The sequence below is a fragment of the Hemitrygon akajei genome, chromosome 15 (assembly GCF_048418815.1).
Source record: "Hemitrygon akajei chromosome 15, sHemAka1.3, whole genome shotgun sequence".
Classification (NCBI taxonomy): domain Eukaryota; kingdom Metazoa; phylum Chordata; class Chondrichthyes; order Myliobatiformes; family Dasyatidae; genus Hemitrygon; species Hemitrygon akajei.
This window is the reverse complement of record NC_133138.1, coordinates 25,387,580-25,414,229: the sequence shown is the minus strand read 5'-3', so window position 1 is coordinate 25,414,229 and position 26,650 is coordinate 25,387,580. Positions and strand designations below refer to the sequence as shown.

General features: G+C 40.8%; 1 protein-coding gene across 2 annotated transcripts in view; it reads right to left on the bottom strand.

Moving 5' to 3' along the window:
• glra1 (glycine receptor, alpha 1) overlaps nucleotides 1-26,650 on the bottom strand; it is a 132,968-nt gene that overhangs the window by 40,426 nt on the left and 65,892 nt on the right. For both annotated transcript variants that reach the window (XM_073067308.1, XM_073067309.1), the window contains exon 4: nucleotides 7,052-7,275. In XM_073067308.1, the coding sequence (XP_072923409.1) occupies nucleotides 7,052-7,275 (224 nt within the window). The remainder of the gene's footprint in view (nucleotides 1-7,051; nucleotides 7,276-26,650) is intronic.

Below are 26,650 nucleotides of genomic sequence, written 5' to 3'. Positions count from 1 at the left end.
CAGTCTCGTAGTGAGAGAGGTCAGAGGGCAATGGCAGACAGTAACTGAAATAACCACATCTTATAATAGTGGTGTGCAGAAGGTTGTGCAGTATGTTGAAACTTGAAGTGGATCACCACAAGCACACACTCTGTGGCCACTTTATTAGGTACAGGAGATAACTAACCAAGTGGCCATTGAGTGTACATATTAGTTATAGTTAAATGTCACTGATCATCTCTTCATTCAATAGAGTTAGAGACTGTGTTCTGCAAGTAATTTATTTTAAAATTTAATAATGTGTGTGGAGCGTGCAAAGGGTGAGCCCAGACGGCAGATCCACTTGAGCAGAATTCAACACAATGCATCTCCATCCTGACATACTGAGCTAATTCTCTTTTACATCACTTCCAATGAGGGAAACATCTGCAACTCTGCTGGAGCTCAGCATCTATTTTCTGAGATGTAAAGCATGTTAACAGTTTGTTTTCTCAATGTTTACAGGCATAAAATCTTTATTTATTTACACTTCATGACTTTCCCCCATTGAATTTTCATCTTGGTCTTTAAAATTCTACATGGGATACCACATAACCCATTTTAGATAATAGACAATAGGTGCAGAAGTAGACCATTAGGCCCTTCGAGCCTGCACCGCCATTCTGAGATCATGGCTGATCATCTACTATCAATACCCGGTTCCTGCCTTGTCCCCATATCCCTTGATTCCCCTATCCATAAGATACCTATCTAGCTCCTTCTTGAAAGCATGCAGAGAATTGGCCTCCACTGCCTTCCGAGGCAGTGCATTCCAGACCTCCACAACTCTCTGGGAGAAGAAGTTTTTCCTTAACTCTGTCCTTAATTACCTACCCCTTATTCTCAAACCATGCCCTCTGGATTCTCCCAGCATCTGGAACATATTTCCTGCCTCTATCTTGTCCAATCCCTTAATAATCTTATATGTTGCAATCAGATCCCCTCTCAATCTCCTTAATTCCAACGTGTACAAGCCCAGTCTCTCTAACCTCTCTGCGTAAGACAGTCCTGACATCCCAGGAATTAACCTTGTGAATCTACGCTGCACTTCCTCTACAGCCAGGATGTCCTTCCTTAACCCTGGAGACCAAAACTGTACACAATACTCCAGGTGTGGTCTCACCAGGGCCCTGTACAAATGCAAAAGGATTTCCGTGCTCTTGTACTCAATTCCCTTTGTAATAAAGGCCAACATTCCATTAGCCTTCTTCACTGCCTGCTGCACTTGCTCATTCACCTTCAGTGACTGATGAACAAGGACTCCTAGATCTCTTTGTACTTCTCCCTTACCTAACTCTACACCATTCAGATAATAATCTGCCTTCCTGTTCTTACTCCCAAAGTGGATAACCTCACACTTATTCACATTAAACGTCATCTGCCAAGTATCTGCCCACTCACCCAGCCTATCCAAGTCACCCTGAATTCTCCTAACATCCTCATCACATGTCACACTGCCACCCAGTTTAGTATCATCAGCAAACTTGCTGATGTTATTCTCAATGCCTTCATCTAAATCGTTGATGTAAATCGTAAACAGCTGTGGTCCCAATACCAAACCCTGTGGCACCCCACTAGTCACCACCTGCCATTCCGAGAAACACCCATTCACCGTTACCCTTTGCTTTCTATCTGCCAACCAGTTTTCTATCCATGTCAATATCTTCCCCCCAATGCCATGAGCTCTGATTTTACCCACCAATCTCCTATGTGGGACCTTATCAAATGCCTTCTGAAAATCAAGATACACTACATCCATTGGATCTCCCTTGTCTAACTTCCTGGTTACATCCTCGAAAAACTCCAACAGATTAGTCAAACATGATTTGCCCTTGGTAAATCCATGCTGGCTCGGCCCAATCCTATCACTGCTATCTAGATATGCCACTATTTCATCTTTAATAATGGACTCTAGCATCTTCTCCACTACTGATGTTAGGCTGACAGGATGATAGTTCTCTGTTTTCTCCCTCCCTCCTTTCTTAAAAAGTGGGATAACATTAGCCATTCTCCAATCCTCAGGAACTGATCCTGAATCTAAGGAACATTGGAAAATGATTACCAATGCATCCGCAATTTCCAGAGCCACCTCCTTTAGTACCTTAGGATGCAAACCATCTGGACCTGGGGATTTGTTAGCCTTCAGTCCCATCAGTCTACTCATCACCGTTTCCTTCCTAATGTCAATCTGTTTCATTTCCTCTGTTACCCTATGTCCTTGGCCCATCCATACATCTGGGAGATTACTTGCGTCTTCCCTAGTGAAGACAGATCTAAAGTACTTATTAAATTCTTCTGCCATTTCTCTGTTTCCCATAACAATTTCACCCAATTCATTCTTCAAGGGCCCAACATTGTTCTTAACTATCTTCTTTCTCTTCACATACCTAAAAAAGCTTTTGCTATCCTCCTTTATATTCCTGGCTAGCTCGCGTTCGTACCTCATTTTTTCTCCCCTTATTGCCTTTTTAGTTAAGTTCTGTTGTTCCTTAAACATTTCCCAATCATCTGTCTTCCCACTCACCTTAGCTCTGTCATACTTCCTTTTTTTTAATGCTATGCAATCTCTGACTTCCTTTGTCAACCACTGTGGCCCCTTTCCCCCCTTTGAATCCTTCCTTCTTCGGGGGATGAACTGATTTTGCACCTTGTGCATTATTCCCAAGAATACCTGCCATTGCTGTTCCACTGTCTTTTCTGCTAGGATATCCGTCTATTTAACTTTGGCCGGCTCCTCCCTCATGGCTCCATAGTCTCCTTTGTTCAACTGCAACACTGATACCTCTGATTTGCCCTTATCCTTCTCAAATTGCAGATAAAAACTTATCATATTATGGTCACTACCTCCTAATGGCTCCTTTACTTCAAGATCGCTTATCAAATCCTGTTCATTACACAACACTAAATCCAGAATAGCCTTGTCCCTGGTCGGCTCTCGTACAAGTTGTTCCAAGAATGCATCCCGTAGACACTCTACAAACTCCTTATCCTGGGGTCCAGCACCAACCTGATTCTCCCAGTTCACCTGCATGTTGAAATCCCCCATAACTACTGCGACATTACCTTTGCCACATGCCAATGTTAACTCCCTATTCAACTTGCATCCAATATCCATGCTACTGTTTGGTGGCCTGTAGACAACACCCATTAGGGTCTTTTTGCCCTTACTGTTCCTCAGTTCTATCCACACAGACTCTACTTCTCCTGATCCTATGTCCCCCCTTGCAAAGGACCGAATCTCATTCCTCACCAACAGGGCCACCCCACCCCCTCTGCCCACATTTCTGACCCTACGATAGCACGTATACCCTTGTACATTCATTTCCCAGGTCTGATCTCCCTGCAGTCATGTCTCCGTTATCCCAACAACATCATAGTTACCCATTCGCACCTGAGCTTCAAGCTCATCCACCTTATTTCTGACACACCGTGCATTCAGATATAGAATTTTTAGCCCATTTCTCCTCTCTCTGTTTAAATCGCAGCCTATTGTGCTTAACCCAGCTCCCCGAACTCCCATCGGGCTATACGCCCCTTGAATTTTGTTGTCCTTCCTAAATTTACTTATTCTTTAAGCACATTTAACTCCATGTTCCATCAGACCATCCCTCTGTACATGTGTCCTCCTTATCACTTGTTCCGCCTCACCTTTCTCTACTACACACTTAATATTCCAGAACTGTGTAGTCCCCACCTGTCCTTTATTCTTCATCTCGCTATCCTCTCTCGCATTCTGGATCCCTGCCCCCTGCAAATTTAGTTTAAACCCCCCCCCCCCGAGAAGCACTAGCAAATTTTCCTGCAAGAATGTTAGTATCGCTCCAGTTCAGGTGTAAACCGTCCCGTTGGAACAGATCCCACCTTCCCTGGAACAAAGCCCAATTATCTAAAAACCTGAGGCTCTCCCTCCTGCACCATCCTCTCAGCCACGTATTAATCTGTATAATCCTTCTGTTCCTTGCCTCACTCGCACGTGGCACAGGTAGCAATCCTGAGATTGTTACCCTAGAGGTCCTGCCCTTCAGCTTCGCACCTAACTCCCTGAACTCACTACGCAGGAGCCCCTCACTCATCCTACCCACGTCGTTGGTCCCTACATGGACCATAACATCTGGGTTCTTGCCCTCCCTCTCGAGAATAACCTGCACCCGATCTGAGATGTCCCGGACCCCGGCACCAGGGAGGCAACATACCATCCGAGACTCCCGATCTTCCCCACAAAATCTCCTATCTGCCCCCCGACTATAGAATCCCCTATCACTACCGGTCTCTTCTCTTCCCTCCTCCCCTTCTTAGTCAAGGGTCCAACCTCAGTGCCAGAGACAGGACCACTGCAACTTGTTCCTGGTCGGTCATCCCCACCAACAGTATCCAAAATGGTATACTTATTGTTGATGGGAACAGCCACAGGGGTGCTCTGCTCTCTCTGTCTGCTCCCCCTGCCTCTCTTGACTGTCACCCATTTGCCTACCTCCTGTCTTTTCGGTGTGACTACCTCCCGATAACTCTTATCTATCTCTGCCTCTGACTCCCGAATGATCCATAGTTCATCCAGCTCCTGCTCCAATTCCCTAACTCGGTCTGATAGGAGCTGCAGCTGGATGCACCTTTTGCAGGTGTGGTCATCAGGGACAACTGTGTTGACCCTGACCTCCCACATACCGCATACGGAGCACACCACTGCTCTAACTGTCTCCCCCATTACCTGATCCCAGATTAGTCTGAATAAATGAAAAAAGTACCTACTGACCTTACCTTTTTTACCTCAGCAAGCACGTACTCAGGATCACTGACTTCCTCTCACCGAAGTCCCCTTGCGCCGAAGCCCACTGAGCCAAAGCCCAGCACTCCGCTGCCCGCTCCTAAAAGTGGGCCTCTTTTTAAACTCGCTCGCTGCTGACGTCACCCGCGGGATGACTGGGATCATTTTGGTTCAAAATGATCCCAGTTGGTCTGTTGGCTCAGGCAGTATTTTGAAAATTAAACACGAATGATTTTAGAGTGAGGGAAGGATCTGCACGTTTGCCTGTTCTGCACTAGTAGGACCTAAACAGAGCTCTGTACACCTAGTGGCAGCTTTATGAGGTACACCTGTACACCTGCTCATTTAGCTTATCAGCCAATCGTGTGGCAGCAACTCAATGCATAAAAGCATACAGACACGGTCAAGAGGTTCAGTTGTTGTTCAGACCAAACATCAGAAGGCGAAGAAATGTGATCTAAGTGACTTTGACCGTGGAATGTCTGTTGGTGCCACATGGGGTGGTTTGACTATCTCAGAAATAGCTGATCTCATGGCATTTTCACACACAACAGTCTTTGGAGTTTACAGAGATTGTGTAAGAAAAAATTCAAGTGAATAGCGGTCTTGTGAGTGAAAACCCTTGTTAAAGGGAGAGATCAGAGGAGAATGGCTAGACTGGAAAGCAGCAGTAACTTTAATGATCATGTGTTACAACAGTGGTGTGCAGAAGAGCATCTTTGATGCGCAGGCTGTTGTTTTGTGTTGTGGATGGGCTACAGCAACAGAAGAGCTCTCTGGTCCCACTCCTGCACCTAACGAAGTCTTCTTCTTCAGCAGTCATCGATTTCGATGTTGACTGAGGCCCAGGCAAGGTCTTTTTTATGCAGACCGGCAGATGCCCATGCTGCAAGTCTCCCCTCTCCATGCACTGACGTTGTCCAAGGGAAGGGCAAGGGCTGATACAGCTTGGCACTGGTGTTGTCGCAGAGGAATGTGTGGTTAAGTGCCTTGCTCAAGGACATAACACGCTGAGGTTTGAACTAGTGACCTTCAGATCACTAGACCTACGCCTTAGCCACTTGGCCACGCGCCAACGCACCTAATAAAGTAGCCACTGCGTGTACAGCTAACAGGAATGCAAAAACGTAGTTGAAGTACTGCTAATATAAATAGGATATTCAAGCCGTTGGTCAATGGGCAAAGTGAAATTGCAGCATCCTGTGTAAGTTGCATCTGAAAACTAGCGGTTGCTTCTCTTCAAAGACCAGTCTTTACAATACAATGCTCTCAAAGCCAAATAATACTAACAATTTCTGTGGTGGTTAGTGATTGCAATCAAACATAAGGCAAATGTACATCAGTAAAGATTGATGTAACCTGGCCCTAGGCTAATGTGATATCAGAGTTAAACACAATAATTGTTGGATATATAATTGATTGCTGTATAGCTGTCAAATTCTCTCCATACTCTACAAGCTCCTGTTCTGATTCATTGAAAAGTAAATGTATTTATTTTATTATATTATATTTAGAGATACAGTGCAGAGCAAGACCTTCCAGCCCAATGAACCACACTGCCCAGCAACCTTAGCCTAATCACAGGACAATTTACAATGACCAATTGACCAGCTAACTGGTACATCTTTGCACTGTTGGAGGGAACTGAAGCACCTGGAGGAATCCCATGCATTCATAGGAAGGACTTACAAGTTTCTTGCAGACGCCGCTGGAAGTGAACTCCAAACTTTGACATGAAGGGTCAGTAAACAGAAACAACTCTGTCTTTTTCGCTACTCAGGCTGCCCGGCCAGCTGAGCATTTCCGGCAACCTCTACTTTTATTTCATAACGTAGTACGTGGTCTGCTCTGTGTTAGTTGCTCGCTCTTTGCCTATGCTGTGTTCTGCTTTATTCAAGGTCAAGTTCAAGTTTATTGTCATTCAACCTTAAGCATGTATACATCTAAATCAAACATTTTCCCTCTGGGACCACGGAGTACACACCATATAGTCATGATCCAACACATGCAGTCACAAAATAAAATTAGCCCAAATTCCAGAGTGGCATGGTCTGACTTTCACTGTTTTTGTATTATTAATGTACAATAGGGTCTTGTGATCAAAAGAAAAATGTGTAAAACAAACATTTGTATCATTTTTTGGACCCGGAGAGGCCACTTTGACTAAATACCCCACCATTTTCAGTTAACCTATAGTGAATACTTCATGGTTGCCAGTTCCTTAACAGCCTGCACGTTGCCCTCACCCAGTTCTACATGACTGCCGCTTACCTGATACTGTAGAGGACGTTACCATTTTTAAAAATTCGCAGCAATTTGTTGTCTGTCGTAATTTCGTGAAAATGAGCTCCTTTTTCATTAGCAAAGAACAAATCTGGTTTCCAAATAGAATCCAACATGGATGGATCCAGATCCAGTGAGTCATCAGGAAACTCGCTGTAAGCCAGCCGCGGGTCGTTCCATTGCTGCCGCAGGAAAATATTTAACCGGTAGTCCTACAGTAGAGAAAGAGAAAAAGTGGGCTCAGAACAATGTGATCGTCAATGGCAGTGAAAGCCAGACGAAAGGAGACAGTCACTTTCCACTACTACATCATTGATTTTATCATCATGACTTCACTTTCCCTTCAGCTTTCTTTTTCCTACTTTATTCAGAGCTAAATATCATTATTACTAAGAAGGAACATAACGCTTTGACTGACCAAGTTGATTGAGTTTTCAAGGAGATGATGAAAGTGATTGATAGAGGTAGAGTTCTGTATATTGTTTATGTGGATGTGTTTTGATAAGGTCCCTCAAGATATGCTCATCCAGAAGATTGACATGTATAGGATCCACATTTGACTTGGCTGTTTGGATTGGCTTGCCCATAGAAGACAGAGATTAATGCTTGCTAGGACTTATTCTGACTGAAGGTCCACGCCAGATGTGCTCTGCAGGGATCTGTATTGGGAGCTGTATATAAATGATCTGGATGTAGATGGACAGGATAGTAAGTTTGCAGATAACAGAAAGAATTTTGGTATTGTGGATAGCGTGGATGATTGACAAAGGATGAAGCAGGATATGGCCCAGACTCAGGCATAGACAGAGAATTGGCAGATGGAATTTAACTGGCCAAATGTGATGTGTTGCGCTTTAGCAGATCAAAACATCTAAAGGTAAGTAAATACTCTGAAACATTGAATTTTATTCTTGGAGGATGTGTGTTTTGGGAATACTATGAAAATTACTTTTATGTAGCAGAATGTGAGCTTAGTAAAGATGATGGAAGCTGATTTATACTAGATCTGTGTGGTGCTCGGTGTGAAGAAATGTTATGAAAAATGCAAAACTTTATCTTATATACCACAGAGCATCTGGGACACATGATGGGTTAGAGTAAATTGAGACTTAACCATCTCAGAACAATATTATGCCAGCATTTCTATTCAGAATTTTTAGTTAGAGCTAACATGATTTGACCTAATATTTCCCTTGATCAGCGATTCAGTAATTACAAAGATATTTACAAAATATAAAAGCCAGAAGGCTGACTGAACATCAGGTAGTGAACAAAATCATTAATAGGAGCAGAATATAATTTTCATAGATATAATTATATATTTTAATATTCAAAGATCAATAAACTTTGAAAACGACATTTGAAGAAGTTGTAGGAACAGTCAGATGAAGTTGGCAGCAATATTGAGAACATTTGGACAGACAACTTGATACCTTCTGACTGTGACCTGGATTAGATGTGTTCCCGAAAAATGGGATGGAATTTAGCTCAGGAAAACAGACATGTCTCTCAACCAGCCTGTGCTGATGCTTATACTCCTGAGGTCTTTTCTTATTTCACTTAATTTATTTTAGCTATTCCATATTTTTATTCTTTCTCCCGCTTTTTTATCCTCTCATCATGAAGAAAGAGTTCCAACGCCTTAACTTTCTTCAAAACTTAAGGAGATTCAGCATGTCAGCAAATAGTCACAGAGTTAAAATCATAGAACATTACAGCTCAGAAACAGGCCCTTCAGCCCATCTAGCGATGCTGAAGTAGTAATTTGCCTACTCCCATCCACCTGCACCCAGACCATAACCCTCCATATCCCTCCCATTCATATATCGATCCAAATTTCTTTCATATATTGAAATTGAATCTGCATCCACCACTTCTACTAGCAGCTCGTTCCACACTATAACCACCCTCTGCGTAAAGAAGATCCCTCTAATTTTCACTGTTCATCCTTAACCCCATCCACTATTGAAATCACCTACATGAGACAGGGCATCAAGAAAGCAGCATCTATCCTTGAGGATTTTCATCATCTGGGTCATACCTCATCTTGTCTGCTACTGAGAAGCAAGAGGTACAGAACCCTTTAGTTCTAGGCTCACTCAACCCCAAGGGAAAAGGCCTGCTTGCATTTACCCTTTCTATATCCCTCATAATTTTGTATATCTCTATGAAATTTCCCTTCATTCTCCTATGCTCTAGGGAATACAGTTCTACTTTAAGAAACTTCCACAGAACTACCCCAACTGGTTGCATCAAGATCTGGTGCAGTAATCCCAGTGCATATGACCACAAGAGGCTGCATACAGTTGTGACACGGTCCTGTCCATCATGGGCACAGCCCTCTCCTCCATTGAAATCATCTATGTGAGGCACTGCCTCAAGAAGGCACCATCTATCATTGAGGATTTGAATCATGTAGGTCATACTCTCTCTCTCAAATAAGAGGTACAGAAGTCTGAAGTTCCACACCACAGTTTCAAGAACAACTACTGCCCTACAACTGTTAGGTTCTTGCAATGACCTGCTCAACCCTAATCCTACCCCAGCAATAAAACACTACAAACCACCTCTTGCACTACTATGCACTCTTCTTTTTTTTATTTATCATGAATGTCTTGCTTTGTTCAGTCTTTCTCTTTACTGTCTTGTAAGATTTATGTACAATTGCTTGCAATAATTTATGTACAATTTATGTGTCTTTTCTGAACCAATGTGCTTGTGATGCTGTTGTAAGCAAGTTTTTTATTGCACCTGTACCTCACCATAAGGGAGGCAGGCTGGAGATACGCCTCTACCAAAGCAGGTGTAAGGCACTTCTTCCTTTCGCTAACCCACAGATCACACTTGGGCAAGGTGTAGTATCTACTCAGCCCTCCCCCCGCCCCCAATCAGGGTCACATGAAGCCATGGGAGCAGGTGGTGGATGGTCATATGAGCAGCTGGTGCATATCACAAATCCTGGTTATGCAACCACTGACACCAGGCAGACAATCTCTGAAGAGTATTGATAATGGCCAGGGTCACCTGTCTTGTAAAGACACTGCCCAGAAGAAGACAATGGCAAATCTCTGTAGAAAAAAATGACCAAGACCAATCATGGTCAAAGACCATGATCTCCAATGTCATACAACATTGCACAAAATGCCATCACCACAATTGTGCATATGATGTAATAAATTCAATGTAACTTGCCTTTAAAAAGTATCTGAGCTAATGCTTTGCTTCCCAGAACACAGAATTCCTCTTTCTAACCAGTTCCTGTTTGGATATTTTATTAATTCTTTTGAAGACACAGGAGACGGCAGCTGCTGGACTCTGGGACAGCAAACAATCTGTTGGAGGAACTCAGTAGGGTGAACGTCTGTGGGATGAAAGGAATTGTTGTTGCTCCAGGTCAGACTCTTGCATTAGCACCTTTTGAGTTCCTCTAGCAGATCGTTTGTTTGTTGTTGATGACAGCTATTTTGTTCTTTTGTGTTTATAGTCCATAATTTTAAAATTATATGAGAAGACCAAAGCCGATGGGTGGAGTTGCGTGTAAAAGGGGGAAGACTACTGTGAGACCTTTCTAAACAAGATATTCTGTAGATGCTGGAAATCCAGATTGTCACACATAATGTGCTCGTGGAATTCAGCGGGTCAGGCAGCATCAATGGGGAAGAATAAACAGTCAATGTTTTCAGCTGAGACCCTTCTTCAGGACATCTGGTCATCTGACCTACTGAGTTCCTCCATCATTTTGTGTGTGTAGGTGTGAGAACCGACTCGGGCAGATAAAAATATCCCCTGTTGACAACAAATTGGCATTAAAAGAAACAAATTTTCACAAATTGCATAGAATGTATGTTCATTAACACATGGTGGCAGACATCAGAGGAAGAACTTCTATCCACATTGTTACGTTTTATAACTCCAAAACATAAAATTAATTTGATGAAAAAGATAGGAGCCCGAGGATGGAAGTTGTAGTTTGTTCTTTACTTTAAGTGAGGCATGCAAACACCATGTGGTAGTGTCACGATGTATGCAACTTACACGTTTGTACTTATTTTTACATGTAACCCACAAAGGATTATTTAAACAAACAAAAATGCTTTATCAAACAATATATTTATAATTTACTACTGAAATATTAAATGCACAATGCTCCTCCCTGCTTAGCTATAAACTCCAATTCAATGTAGTGCACATTTCAACTACATACACAATATGCAAGATAATACAAATACTATATAGACATCCAGAGCAAAGCAGATTTTTTAAATTGCCCCATTCAAGCCAAAAGATTTAATCACTGTGGAGGCTTTCTTACTCTTGTAGGATATTGGTTTTCCTGACAAGGGATCACTCTGCTTGGCAGGTGAGACTTGTGGCTGTGAAACAATCTCATACTCTGGATCCTCCTGTGTGGTGATTGTTGGAGTTGACTCTGAGGTTGCAGGAAGTGATTCCAAAAGCTCTGGACACCTTTCCTCTCCTTTTCTCGGCATTTCTCTCTGGATATACTTTGATCCTTGCTTCTCTCTATTTCAACTTGTCTTTATTTTTCTCAACTTCCATTTTCTTCTAGTTGCTTGTGAGTATCTCTAAATTTGTTGATTTCTTGAGAAATTACATCTTGTTTATCCTCTTACTTTTTAACTTCCATGGCACTTCTGTCATCCTCCTCTTTATTTTACTATTTCTTTTTTTTTAAGATGTTCATCTTGATCTTGGGAAGGTGCATTTAGTTCACTGAAGTATTCTCTTATTAATCCTTCTATTGTTCCTTTTACCATCTGATCTCTCCTCTTGGCTTCCTCATCCACATCGCCTGATGAATCCACTGTTTTCGTATCTCCATTGATTCCTTGCTTTTTGGCCTTCTATTCTTCCAGCTGGACTTTCATCTCACCATCTACTTTTACAAGCAGCTTTTTGTCTCCCACTTGAAGTTCATACAATGATTTTAATGCACATAGAGTGGATTCTGGTTGTTTATACTCACAAAAGCAGAATGAACTCACCTTGAACTCTTTTCCAGCTTAAAAGCAAGCCACATTTTGCAAGTAACTGCCTGATTAACATATCAGAAGCTTTCTCAGATATGTTGCCTACAAAAACTGTTGTAGCCAGACTACTGCTTTCGTCACTTTCACGACTCCTCTGAGCAGCAAGATCTTTGCTTGAGCCAATATGCTTTCCAACCGGAGGCACAAAGATTGTCACCAACACCTGTTTGCTCTCTATTGGGAAATAGTTCATAGTGGAGACAGTGTAGCATCAACCTGTACTTTTCTTAATTTGCTTGCAGTTGACTCTATTACAAGAAATGTAACCATATAACCACATAACCATATAACAATTACAGCATGGAAACAGGCCATCTCAGCCCTTCTAGTCCGTGCTGAACACTTACTCTCACCTAGTCCCACTGACCCGCACTCAGCCCATAACTCTCCATTCCTTTCCTGTCCATATACCGATCCAATTTTACTTTAAATGACAATACTGAACCTGCCTCTACCACTTCTACTGGAAGCTCATTCCACACAGCTACCACTCTCTGAGTAAAGAAATTCCCCCTCTTGTTACCCTTAAACTTTTGCCCCTTAACTCTCAATTCATGTCCTCTTGTTTGAGTCTCCCCTACTCTCAATGGAAAAAGCCTATCCATGTCAACTCGATCTATCCCCCTCATAATTTTAAATACCTCTATCAAGCTCCCCCTCAACCTTCTACAAAGAATAAAGACCTAACTTGTTCAACTTTTCTCTGTAACTTAGGTGCTGAAGCCCAGGTAACGTTCTAGTAAATCTTCTCTGTACTCTCTCTATTTTGTTGACATCTTTCCGATAGTTCGGTGACCAGAACTGTACACAATACTCCAAATTCGGCTTTACCAATGGCTTGTACAATTTTCACATTACATCCCAACTCCTATACTCAATGCTCTGATTTATAAAGGCCAGCATACCAAAAGCTTTCTTCACCACCCTATCCACATGAGATTCCATCTTCAGGGAACTATGCAGCATGCAAATGGTTGATGGATCTCCAATCAAGTTGTCTTTGCCAATCATGTCCCCACAATGCTGGCTCTCCTGTTATTACCACAAACAAGTCCAGTCTTGCTTGTTGGTTGTTGCATTTCACTGTTTCAGATGTCATTCCCTCAGAAGTTATCTTTTCTCTAGTATAAGTTCTTAGCTGGATATGTGCAAGCTTCAGTTTAGTATCTTTGAAATGCAACTCAAACTCATTTTGTGGAGTAACTGAAACAGCTGAACCAGTATCCAATTCCATTTTAATTAAATTGCCATTCACTTCTGACATAAGCCATATTGATTGTCTAGTGTTAGTTTTCACATGTAAATCTCAAAGCTATTCAGTCCTTTGCCACTCTCACCATTATCAGATTTTTCATCAGCATGCTGATACTGCTCTTTTTAAAACTGCAGCTTCACTTTTTAGCTTTTTTCTTCCCTGTGCAGTCCATTTTTTTTTCTGTCTAGCATGTTCTTAGGACAATATGTATCCTAATTTGTTGCATTTTCTGCAAGTTTCATCTTTATACTGCATTGGTATGTGTGCCCTTACCACAATGGTAATGCAATTTGTTCAGCCAGGTAGGTTTCTGTTTAGACATCGCAATTTTGATCATGCTCACTTTCATTCCTAACTACAAATGAATTGTGTCTCTGTCCACAGCTTTCATTGATACAGTGATTTTAACTGCACTTTTAAATGTAATGTGTGTTTCATTTAGGAGCCTTTTGTGAATGCTTTCTTGTAAGATTCTACAAACTAAACAACATAGTTAATCCCATTACTGGATTGACAATGCTCAGACGATCTCCTCAATACAGCCACATACGCTGTAATGGGCTCTGCTTCCTCTTGATTCTGCTTATTAAATCTAAAGCATCCTGCAATCAACAATGATTTTGGTTCTAAATGTTCCTGCATTACATTCATGGTATCAGCAAAGCTCATTTTGGCTGGTTTCATTAAAGCAGCTGAACTTCAAAGCAAACTGTATGCCTTTAAATCCAATGCACTCAACTAAATTGACATTCACTTCGCATCAGCTGTTCCAGTCACTTTAAAGTACTGCTCAATCCGCTCTGTACACAAAATCCAGTTTTTTCGTGAAATAAAACGTGTCAGTGTTTCTAATGTACCCAGCCATTTCTGCTCTTTTTAAAAAATGATTATTATCACCCAGTACTCATTGTTTATGAACCCATGAGTTCTTCTTTTTACTGCCATTTTTTCACTTGACTGTCATTCATTTTGTAATGAAAACGTACTGTGATTTTTAAAAAATGTCAAATATATCAATCCATTTCAACAGGTTGGCAGTCATCTCAGGCTTATTTTAAAAATACCTCATTTTCACTGTTATGTTCTTTAACTCCAAAACATAAAATTAATTTGAAGAAAAAGATGAGGGTCCAAGAGATGCTAGTCTTAATTTGTTCTTTACTTTAAAAGAGGCCCGCTCACATCACATGGTAGTGTTATGATGTATGCAATGCACTTCACTTGGCTTATAACCAAATGAGCAAGAATGGTTAATCAAACAATAGGTTTGCAATACAGTATTACTAAAATACTACTGAAATATTAAGTACTCTACACAAATGTTGTTTAATTGAAATAACTGGCATGAAATGAAGACAAAGCAAAAGAACAAACCTAGTGATTAGGATTTAAACTTTGAATAATCTATATACCAGTTTCTAATTAGCACACATTAGCTCTGTTCTGTACTCAATACTTCCATTTAATACAAATTCACCTCAATGGATGAACATCTAATCCAGATATATAATAGCCTTTGAGTTCTCATTTACTCTTAGTACAGAATGTATTAATTAAAAATGAATTGCAACTCTTATTTTTAATTACAATGTCAGTTCAGATCAACCTTAATTAATGATGTATTATTGAAGTTTGGTGTGTCAGTATTTATGAAGGATAGAGCAGATTGCTGTTAAAATGTTTAATCGCTCTTTAGTCACAAGAGTTAGAAATAGCTCCCCATAAATAAATAAAATTATGGCCTAGAAATTCTTTCTCACAATATCCTTAAAAAGAGCTAAGCAATTGAAAACAGAATTAACTAAAGATGAAGCAAGACTTGATTGGTTTCTGGGCCTCGTAGTATCTGGCATAACATTCATTCCTTGGCTTTCTGGAAGTTCTTTACTAGTATAAAATTCTCAACTTTACGTCAACAATAGTGTAATCTCCAACTTTCATTCGCAGTGTGAATTTCTGCCTCACTGGTCTCAAAAACAAATTTTTGTTTACTCACAAAATAACTAGTTCAGATTAACTCTGACTCCTATGATACTGAGCTATATACGCTCAGCAGAGGATGGTGTTCGGAGAAGCTGTGCCGGAGGGGATGGTCGGAGGCTCGGAGGTTCGACGGACTCGGAGTCCGCTGCGGTCAGGTCGCTTTCGGTTTGTGCTGCGTCTGCGAGGCTGGGTCGGGCGATGCCGTGGAAGTCCATAGCGGGGGTATTCCCTTCTGCCGCCGGCGTGGGATAGCGAGTCTGTTGGGACCCTGGGGACTTGTGGAAACTGTGTGGTGATTTCGTTTGAACTTATAGTCCTTTAGCATCTTTGGACTATTTTTACTGTGCCCATGGTCTGTTTTTTTTTATCAATTATGCTATTGTTTGCACTGTTGTAACTATATGTTGTAACTATGTGGTTTTGTGCAGGTCTTGTAGCTTTAGTGTTTGGTCTTGTTTTGTCTGGTGGATTTGGAGCTCCTTTCTGGGGAACGTGCTAAGATGGTAGTATGATATTAATAAGCAGCAGCCTCTCTGGACTCTAGACTGGGGATTGCCAAACGTTAAGTGGATTTTCTGGTGTAGTCTGTTTTGTCATATGCTTTTGTGATGTCATTCTGGAGGATCATTGTCTAATTTTTTAACTGCATTGCATTTTTGGTTTCTAAATGACAATAATCTGAATCTGAATTTTAATTTCCATATCCATTCTTAGCAAAATTACTTTCCAGCACTCTGTTCCCACTGTGCCTTCTCTCTAACCTTCTTGCAATCAAAACTGAACTTTTTATGTATCTGCAACATTTCTGCACTCAGACTGTACTTTGGATGGAGACTTTTTCACTCATTGGGTGGCTAAGTGACAGCTCTAGCTGACTATTACCTCACAAATCCAGTAATCTGTGTTCAATCTTGTTCTCTGGTGCTGTCAGCATTGAGTTTGTGCATTGTCTCTATGATTACATGGGTTTCCTATGGGTCCCCCAGTTTCCTCCCTCATTTCAAAGATGTGTTGGTTAATTAACCACTGTAAATAGTCCCTAGTGTGCAGGTGAGTGGAGAGAAGTTTATGGGAATGTAGAGAGAATAGAAAGGGATGTGTTGAATGCTTGAGGTTATCGTGGATTTGATGAGAAGAAAGGCCTGGTTCCATTCTGCATGATGCTCTGACTCAAATACATTTCTTGTTAGATTGCATGGAGATGACTTGGGTAATTTATTCATGGGAATAACATAGAAGATGGGAGAGAAGGAATAATCTACGTAGGAACTCATACTCAAATTGATCATCTTTTGACAGATCTTGATGAGGGTCTTCTTCACCGGGATCTGTAAGCTCTTACAGACAAGTACAGCCTTATACGTGGTGCTGAAGTCACAAACAGTCTCGTCTTCATAGACTCAGGACTTTTTAGATTTAGGAGTGGGCACAGTACCTACTTTTCCTTCCCCTCAGGAATTGACAAAGTAGGAATAGGGATTTAATCCTTCTCCGCAGATTAGATGATTGTTATTTCTTGCAGGGATGTCCATGGAACTCTTACACTAGGAAGTCCTCTGCAGGCACCTTGCACACGGAGCATGTTTCATTCAGATTCTACTCTCCTCCAGCTAATCGAGATCCCTGAGAGGTTTTGGGAGCAGTCTCTCCTCCTTCCAGCATTATTATAACATACGCTCCTGAAACAACTAGACTCTCAAGAGGACATGATCCTATTAGGTTGGTTGAAAAGTGTATAGCTGTGAGGCGAAGTGCTGGCAGAGACAGGACCTTCCAATACCTCAAACCAAATGTGTACAGTGAAACTAACGGAACTCAGCATTACACAGAAAACTTGACAATCTGTTTACCTCATAACAAAATCAGGGATCCTTGTAGGTCATTTTAAAAATGGTAGGATGACACAGAATGCTTATGTCATTAAAAAGAAGTGAAGAAATTTCCAGGCATTTTGATCCAAGTTCCATTAGATCAGAGCTAATTAGGTTGATATTTCAGTATAGTACTGAAAGAGACTGTAATAAATCACCAAATGCTGGAAATAGTTCTGACAGAAGGTTTCAGAACTGAAATATTAGACCCTAAGACCAAAGACACTGGAGCAGAATTAGGTCATTCAGCCCATCGAGTTTGCTCTGTCATTCCACCATGCCTGATTTATTATCCCTCTCAACCCCATTCTCTTCTCGCTGTAACCTTTGAGACCCTTACCAATCATAAATCCATCAACTTCTGCTCTAAATATTAGTTCTTTTTTCAGAAAGAACAAAGAATAATACAGTACAATACAGGCCATTCAGCCCACAATGTTGTGCTGACCCTTAAACCCTGCCCCCCCCCATATAACCCTCCACCGGAAATTCCTCCATATACCTGTCTAGTAGTCTTAAATTACACTAGTGTATCTGCCGCCACCACTGATTCAGGCAGTGCATTCCACGCACCAACCACTCTCTGAGTAAAAAACCTTCCTCCAATATCCCCCTTGAACTTTCCACCCCTTACCTTAAAGCCATGTCCTCTTGTATTGAGCAGTGGTGCCCTGGGGAAGAGGCACCGGCAGTCCACTCTATCTATTCCTTTTAATATCTTGGATACCTCTATCATGTCTCCTCTCATCCTCCTTCTCTCCAGAGAGTAAAGCCCTAGCTCCCCTAATCTCTGATCATAATACATACTCTCTAAACCAGGCAGCATCCTGGTAAATCTCCTCTGTACCCTTTCCAATGCTTCCATATCCTTCCTATAGTGAGGCTATAGGAAAAATATAGCGAGAAAAATATAGTGAGAAATATAGAGAGAAAAATTAGCGAGAAAATTCTCTATAGTGAGAAAAAAATAATTATTTTTCTCTTTTTTACAGAGGCTGTCTGATGTGCTGAGTGTTTCCGGTTTTTTTTTGAGTGTTTTTTTAAAATAGTGAACTGACTTTAGGATATGACATTAACCCAGCATCCTGTCTGCCTTCTCGGATGGATGTGAACATAATCTTATGGCACTATAAAGAAGAAGAAGAGTGAAGAGAAAGATGAAGCTGCATTAGTGCTGCAGTCTCAGAACTCCGGGGCCAGGGGTTTAATTCTGATTTTCAGTATTATTTGTACCCTGTTTGAACACTGTCTGACCTCGCTGGTTTCTTCCGTGGGTTTAAGTGTCCTCCCATGTGACATAGACCCACTGCTTAGTATATATCCCTTTACTCCTAAATGAAATTTAATGGTAAAAAAAAGAATAAAATGGCCATTACAAGTGTGAGAGAAAATTAGTTGCAGGGAACTGGGGAAAGGGGAATTTCTCCCCTGGTGAGTCAGCATAAACCTGATAGCTTGAATAGCTACTATTAAATAAGAATTGTGCGGCTAATAGGCAGGACACACAGAGAAGTAGTTGTGTATTTAATATTACAGTTGTATTTGACAAATATTTTAAACATATTGTTTGATTTAGCATTTTTGTTCTTTAAATAATTGATTGCAGATTATATCTATAAATGTGTGAATTGCATGAGTCATTGCACTGCCACGTGATATGTGCGTGCCTCGCTTAAAGTAAACATGAAGTTAGACCCATATTCCTGCGTCTTCCTTTGGATTTGTTTAATGTTTTGAAGCTACAAAACATAACAATGGTGATGAGATATTTTTAAAATGAATCCTAGATGGTTATTGATCAGTTGAAATGCAGCAAAATGTTTAAACTAAAAAAAAACATAGCTAGTAAAAAACGCAGCTCGGCATGTTCATAGGCGGTCATGTTAAAAAAAAAGGCAGTGCAGCACAGCACGTCTCTTCAGCAAGGAAGATATGATAGAGTTAAAAGAATGTTAGGAAATGTTAAGAATGTTAAGAATTCATAGATTCATTAAAAAGAGTACCAGGTGATAATAATCATAAATACAATCAGAAATTACTGGCTACATGGAAAAGATTGATGAGTTTGTTACACAACTGATAACTGGCTCATGTATATTGTGCTAATTCACCAATATTTTGAAGCAAATGAAATAGCAAATGAGAAACGAGTACCAATTTTGCAGAGTGCATTGGGTTTAACGGCATACAGTTTGCTTCAGGGTTTAACTGCTCCAGCCAAACCAGCAGAAATGAGCTTTGCTGATATTGTCAATGTCATGCAGGAACATTTAGAACTGAAGCCATTGTTGATTGCAGAATGCTTTAGATTTTATAAGCGAAATCAAAAGGAAGGGGAGTCCATTTCAGAGTATGTGGCTGAATTGAAGTGATTTTCTGAGCATTGTCAGTTTGGAAATGGTCTTAATGAATCACTAAGTGATCATTTAGTTTGTGGAATCTTACAAGAAAGCATTCAAAATGGTTCCTAATTGAAGCGCAACTTACATTGAAAAGAGCAGTTGAAATCGCTGTTTCAATGGACCCTATACAAATTACAGAGCAGGAGGTGCTTGTTGCCTTGAGGCAAGTTAGGGTGAATAAATCTGCAGGGCTTGACAAGGTGTTCCCTCAGACCCTGTGGGAGACAAGTGCAGAATTTGCAGGGGCCCTAACAAAGATATGTAAATCATCCTTCGTTACAGGTGAGGTACTGGAGGATTGGAGGATAGCTACTGTTATTCCATTGTTTAAGAAAGTTTCTAATAATTAGCTGGGAAATTATAGGCCCGTGAAGCTGATATCAGTAGTGGGAAAGTTATTGGAAGGTATTCTAAGGGACTAGATATATGAATATTCAGATAGACAGGGACTGATTTGAGATGGTCAGCATAGCTTCATGCATGGTAAGTCATGTCTAACCAATCTTATAGAGTTTTTCGAGGAAGTTACCAGGAAAGTTGATGAAGGCAAGGCAGTGGATGTTGTCTACATGGAGTTTAGCAAGGCTTTGACATGGTCTCATGTCGGAGCTTGATCAAAAACATTCACTCCCTTGGCATTCAAGATGAGGCAGTAAGCTGGATTAGACATTGGCTTTGTGGGAGAAGCCAGAGAGTGGTAGTAGATGGTTGCCTCTCTGACTGGAGGCCTGTGCTTGGTGAAGTGCTGTAGGGATCAGTGCTGGGTCTACTGTTGTTTGCCATTTATATCAACAATCTGGGTGATAATGTGGTTAACTGGATCAGCAAATTTGCAGATTGGTGGTATAGTGGGCAGCAAGGAAGACTATCGTGGCTTGCAGAGGGATCTGAACCATATGGAAAAATGGGCTGAAAAATGGCAGATAGAATTTAATGCAAGCAAGTGTGAGGTATTCCACTTTGGGAGGACAAACCAGGGTAGGTCTTACATGGTGAATGGTGTGGCACTGAGGAGTGCACTAGAACAGTGGGATCTGGGAATACAGAGGTAGGTCGGTTTGAAAAAAAACCTTTTGGCACATTGGCTTCATAAATCAATGTATTGAGCACAGGCATTGGGATATTATGTTGAAATTGTATAAAACTGTGGTGAGGCCTATTTTGGAGTATTTTGTCCATTTTGGTTACCTTCGTACAGCAAATAACATTGAAAGAGTGCAGAGAGAATTTACAACGATGTTCCTGGGGCTTCAAGACCTGAGTTACAGGGAAAGGTTGAATATGTTAGGACCTTGTTCCCTAGAACATAGAATATTGAGAGAAGATTTAGTAGAGGTATACAAAATGTGAGGGGTATAGATAGGCTAAGTACAAACAGGCTTTTCCCACTCAGGTTGGGTGAGACTACAACTAGAGGTCATGGGTTAAGGGTGAAAGGTGAAATGTTTAATGGGAACATGAATGGAACTTCTTCACTTAGAGGGTGGTGAGAGTGTGGAACGAGCTACTGGTGCAAGTGGTGGATGTGAGTTGATCTCAACCTTTAGGAGAAGTTTGAATAGGTACATGGATGGGAGGGGTATAGAGGGCTATGATGTGGGTGCAGGTTGATGAGATTAGGCAGATTAATGGTTTAGCACTTTCTAAATGGGCTGAAGGGCCTGTTTCTGTGCTGTAGTCTTCTGTAACTCTATGACTCTAAGAACATCTCTGGATTATCTGGTCATTATATGATTGCTGATTGTTGTGCAAAACTTGACTGTTCTGTTTCCTGTACTACTAGAATGGTTACATCTTGAAATTGCTTAATAAAGCATTTTGGGTCAATACCTGGTCAGGAAAGAAATCTTTTAATTCTATATTTTACCAGTAAACACACTTAATGATGTTGTTATTTCAAAGCAGATTGTAACAACAAAACATGAGCTAATAATAATTTCAGGAAACACTATTGTTTACCTGCTTATTCTCACTAACTTCACACAAGCCTGTAAGGGACAAATTATGAGCATATTGCATGAGGAAAAATAGGAGGTCTAAAAATGCATGTTGTTTTGTGATTGGATCTGTTTAGCTAGCTAGTTCAAAGGAACATCATCAATACAGTGTTTACACTCAGCAAAGTATTTTATTTTATAATTCACTATGCCTAACAATCAAAATTCTGTGCTACAGGCTTTGCATATTTAACATTCATCTTTAACTTTCATATAAAATGGGTATTCTTATTTCCTTTTGAAAGGACAAATTCAAAAGTCAAAAGCATGCTTCGGTTTGTGGAGGGGAGATTGTAAAACCTCAAACCAACAGTAATACAGAGTATTGCAGTTGCTAAGATGGGAGAGATATGAGAAGGGCACTGCACAAATTTGTATATTATCTCATATTTAAGACTGAAAAATAATATAAACCATTTGTAGTGCACCTATCACGGGTATTTTGAAATTGTGAAAAATATTTATATACTGATAAAACAGTTTTTCATCTGGTTTTGAACTTGTTAAATGTAAATTTAGACCTTCACACAGCTTCAGCAAAACCTCAGATTCACTGACTCATACAATTTAATGAGCTGCTCCTAGAAGCAAAAAAATGTGCTATAAATCAAGTTTATCACCCCAAAAAGCAAGGATGTGGTGGACCATGAATTTTTCAGGGATGATGAAAAGGTTAGAAGATTATATAATATTTTAAAAACATGTAAAAGCCATAACAGATTTTGAACTGAGAGACTTACAATGTGAATATGAGAAAACTCTTACAGGAGAAATGAAAACATTTTTTGTTAATTATTTATGGTTAGCAGAAAAAGGTGGTCAGGAATAAAGTTGAAACCTGATAAATGGAAATAAGCTTTCCCACTGTAAATTAAAACTTAAAAAAAGTTACCTTGTATCAGTACTTACAGTGGAACTAGAGATTAGAATAAGTGGTATCCTGAGAAATCAACATTGATGCAAAATAAATCATCAAAATTAACAAAAGCATAATAAGAGCAATATAGAAAATAATATTGTAGTTGCTAGAAATCTAAAACAAACACAGAAGATATCAGAAATAGGGTGACAAGGTTGTGTAGTAGTTAGCACAATGCTTTAAGGTACCAGTGACCTAAGTTCAGTTCCTGCTGCTGTCAGTAAGGAGTTTGCATATGTTTTCTCTAGGTCCTCCAGCAATCTAAAGACATACTGGTTGGTAGTTTAATTGGTCATTGTAAATTGTCCTATAGAAACATAGCAAATAGGTGCAGGAGTAGGCCATTCGGCCCTTCGAGCCTGCACCGCCATTCAGTATGATCATGGCTGATCATCCAACTCAGAACCCTGTACCTGCTTTCTCTCCATACCCCCGATCCCTTTAGCCACAAGGGCCAAATCTAACTTCCTCTTAAGTATTGCCAAAGAACCGGCCTCAACTGTTTCCTGTGGCAGAGAATTCCACAGATTCACCACTCTCTGTGTGAAGAAGTTTTTCCTCATCTCGGTCCCAAAAGGGACCTTTATCCTTAAACTGTGACCTCTCGTTCTGGACTTCCCCAACATCGGAAACAATCTTCCTGCATCTAGCCTGTCCAATCCCTTTAGAATTTTATACGTTTCAATAAGATCCCCCCTCAATCTTCTAAATTCCAGTGAGTATAAGCCTAGTCGATCCAGTGATTCTATGATTCGGCTAGGGTTAGATTGAGGGTTGCTGGGCCTATTCCGCACAGCATCGGCAGGTTCATTGGAGTCCACAAAAGCATGAGCTGAGCCAGTGGGTAAGACATTGCTGGACCTGATCTGCCACTTAAGCTTACTGGTTATATACTTGTGGATAGCAGGTACAAATGAATAGGCAGATTCTTCCAGGCTTCTAGAGCTGAAGGTGAGATATAGTGAGGGTTCAGCGAGCAGAAGATGCCAGCTAGCATACCCTTCTGCCAGAGTGCCTATAGTAATGGTGGTGGTGAAGCTGAAGCTATGTAGTTTTCATAGTTTTTAAAATATCTTTGACAAAATGAAGATAAGTTAAAAGCTAATACTATTAAAACCTAAATAAAAAATGTCATAATGTTCTACAGCATGGAAACAGACCCTTTGGCTGAACTTAGCCATGCCAACCAAAGTGCCCACCTGAGGTTGTCCCATTTACCTGTGTTTGGTCCATATCCCTTTAAACCTTTCCTTATCCATGTTTCTATCTAAACATATTTTAAGTGTTGTAATTGTATCCACTCCTATAGATTTCTCCAGTAGTTTGTTCCACATACCTACCACTCTCTGGATGAAGTAGTTGCCCCTCAGATCCCTTTTAAATCTTTACTTTCTCACCTTAACTCTGTGCCTTCTGTTTATAGCACATCTGTCCATTCACCTTATCACCAGAAGTTCACCCCTCAGCCTCCAGGGAAAGAAATGTCCCAGCATAGCCATCATCTCCGTATAACTCAAGCCCTCGAATCCTAGCAATATTGTAACATCTTCAAGAGTCTTTTCTGCCCCCTTTCTTGCTTAATGACATCCTTCCTATGTTAGGGTGGGCAGAACTGCTCACAATACTCCAAGTGTGGTCTCACTTTCTGGACAAATTATATGATATCTTCTAGTATTTTCTCCTGTGCTTTACAAGCATGATATTTATATTATTGTGGTATAGGCATGTGTAATTTAAAAATCATTGGTAGTCTTGCTGTATAAATGCAGAAAGCTATTAAAACAAGATTGTTGTAAATGTTACTTTGATTTCAAATATAGTCGGTATCGCTTCTGTTTGCTTGCTTTTGCGTTGAAGCTGAAATGAATTTTAAAACAAATATTTTTTGACAGGTATCATTCTACTCCCCATTGAGAATTCATCCACTTACACCTCAGTGTGTTGAGTTCACATGGATGGTAATTTAATCTAAAAGATACTGGAGAAGAAAAATGACACCTCAGTTGCTGTTTTCTTAGATGCAAGATTGTGACAGCAAACTCCATTTTCCTATTGCTGTCTCTCACACCCCAAGGAAACCTGAATTATAGCCCATACAATACTAATGGGGCAATACTTAGACAGTCTGTTTGCTCCCTAATATGTTCCCATATAAATCATATTGTTGTGAAATATGTTATCTGCCAGCATCACATTGCAATACATAATAATAAAACTGTAAATTACAGTCAGAAGTATATAGATAAATATTTATAGAAGTTAAATTAAATAAGCTGCAAAAAAGTAGTGAGGCAGTGTTCATGTTTTCAATGCCCATTCTGACATCTGATAGCAGAGAGGAAAAAGATGTTTCTGAATCATTGAGTGCTACCTCCTCATGATGGTGGTAATGTGAAGAGGGCATGCAGGTACAGAGGAGATGTCAGTGTAAGTTTTTTACGCATAGAATGGTGAGTGCGTGGAATGGGCTGCTAGCGGCGATGGTGGAGGCGGAAACAATAGCGTCTTTTAAGAAGCTCCTGGATAGGTACATGGAGCTTAGTAAAATAGAGGGCTATAGGTAAGCCTAGTAATTTCTAAGATAGGAACCTGTTCGGCACAGCTTTGTGGGCCAAAAGGCCTGTATTGTGCTATAGGTTTTCTATGTTCTATGTTCTGAACACCATTAAAACGAGCAATCTGTGAATACACATCTCTCCAGTGAAAACAAATACAAGCCTCAAAGTGAAATGCACAGATCACACTGCCGCTGGCTATTTGATATTGGTAAATGATATACATTGAGCAGCTCCGAGCATCGATTTCCTCCAACTTGTACTCAGGAAGGCTGGAGGGAGCACGTGTCCTGTTTTCGTCAAAAAGACTTTGAATTTAGTGTGGCAATAAGATCATGCGCAAATCAGGATTAGTCAGGCGATCTGAAGCCAAACTGTTAACAGAACTGATGCAAGATTATTGACTTTGACTCCAAAATTGTTGGCTAAGTGCCATCTTCCAAAAGATACAGAAGCAACTTAATTAATGAGAATGGAAACCTTGAGGATTCATCTCAGCTAGTGGTTAAGGACGAAAACAGTGACAGATCTCAAAGGATTCATCACAAGTTCCTTACAGAGTGTTCAGCTTCGGGCAGGTTTAAGAACAAGAGCATCAAGCAGATACACTGCTTGCCATCCAGCTGCCAAAACTACCCTCATGGCTACAATTTCTTGTTACATATGGAGATCAAAAATGACGTCCATTTGTCTAATAGGATCAACCAAATGCAAAGCAGAAAAACTCTGTTGTTCTACCTGATCCAGAAACTGTAGACACACGCTCCAGGGGAAAGGGCATGGCCCGTCCACATGAAAATAAGCAGTTGCGGCACTTCTCACAGGATGCATGCTCCACTTGTATACAGGACTACAATCAGTGGCTATTTAATTAAGTATACCTGCATAGGGGTAAACAGGATGGGAGCCAGTACAGTCCCCTTTGTGTCAGGCATGGCTATAAGCAGCAATGTCGCCCCACAGGGGACTGTATTGGTTCTTTTCCTATTTACCCTGTATACTCGGACTTCAGATACAACACTGAGTCATGTCATCTGCAGAAATTCTCTGATGACTCAGCAATAGTTGGGTGTACAATGGGAGGATGAATACAGGCCCTGATGGTGGACTTTGAGAAATGGTGCAAGCTGAATCATCTGCAGCTCAAAATTAGTAAGACAAAGGAGATGGTGATGGACTTTAGGAAGACTAAGCCTGCACTGCTCCCTGTTACTATTGATGGTGAGGACATGGATGTGATGAGGAACTACAAGTACCTGGGGGTGCATCTGGATGACAGACTTGAGTGGAGCACCAACACAGAGGCTGAGTACAAGAAGGGCCAGAGTCACCTCTACTTCCTGAGGAGACTGAGGTCCTTTGGAGTATGCAGGCCTCTCCTTCATGTATTCTATCAGTCTGTTGTTGCCAGTACAATCTTCTATGTGGTGGTGTGCTGGGGCAATGGCATCAACACGGGTGGTACCAACAGGCTCAATAAACTGATTAGAAAGTCTGGCTCTAATCAGTTATAGGAGTCAAACTGGACCCACTGGAGGCTGTGGTAGAACAGAG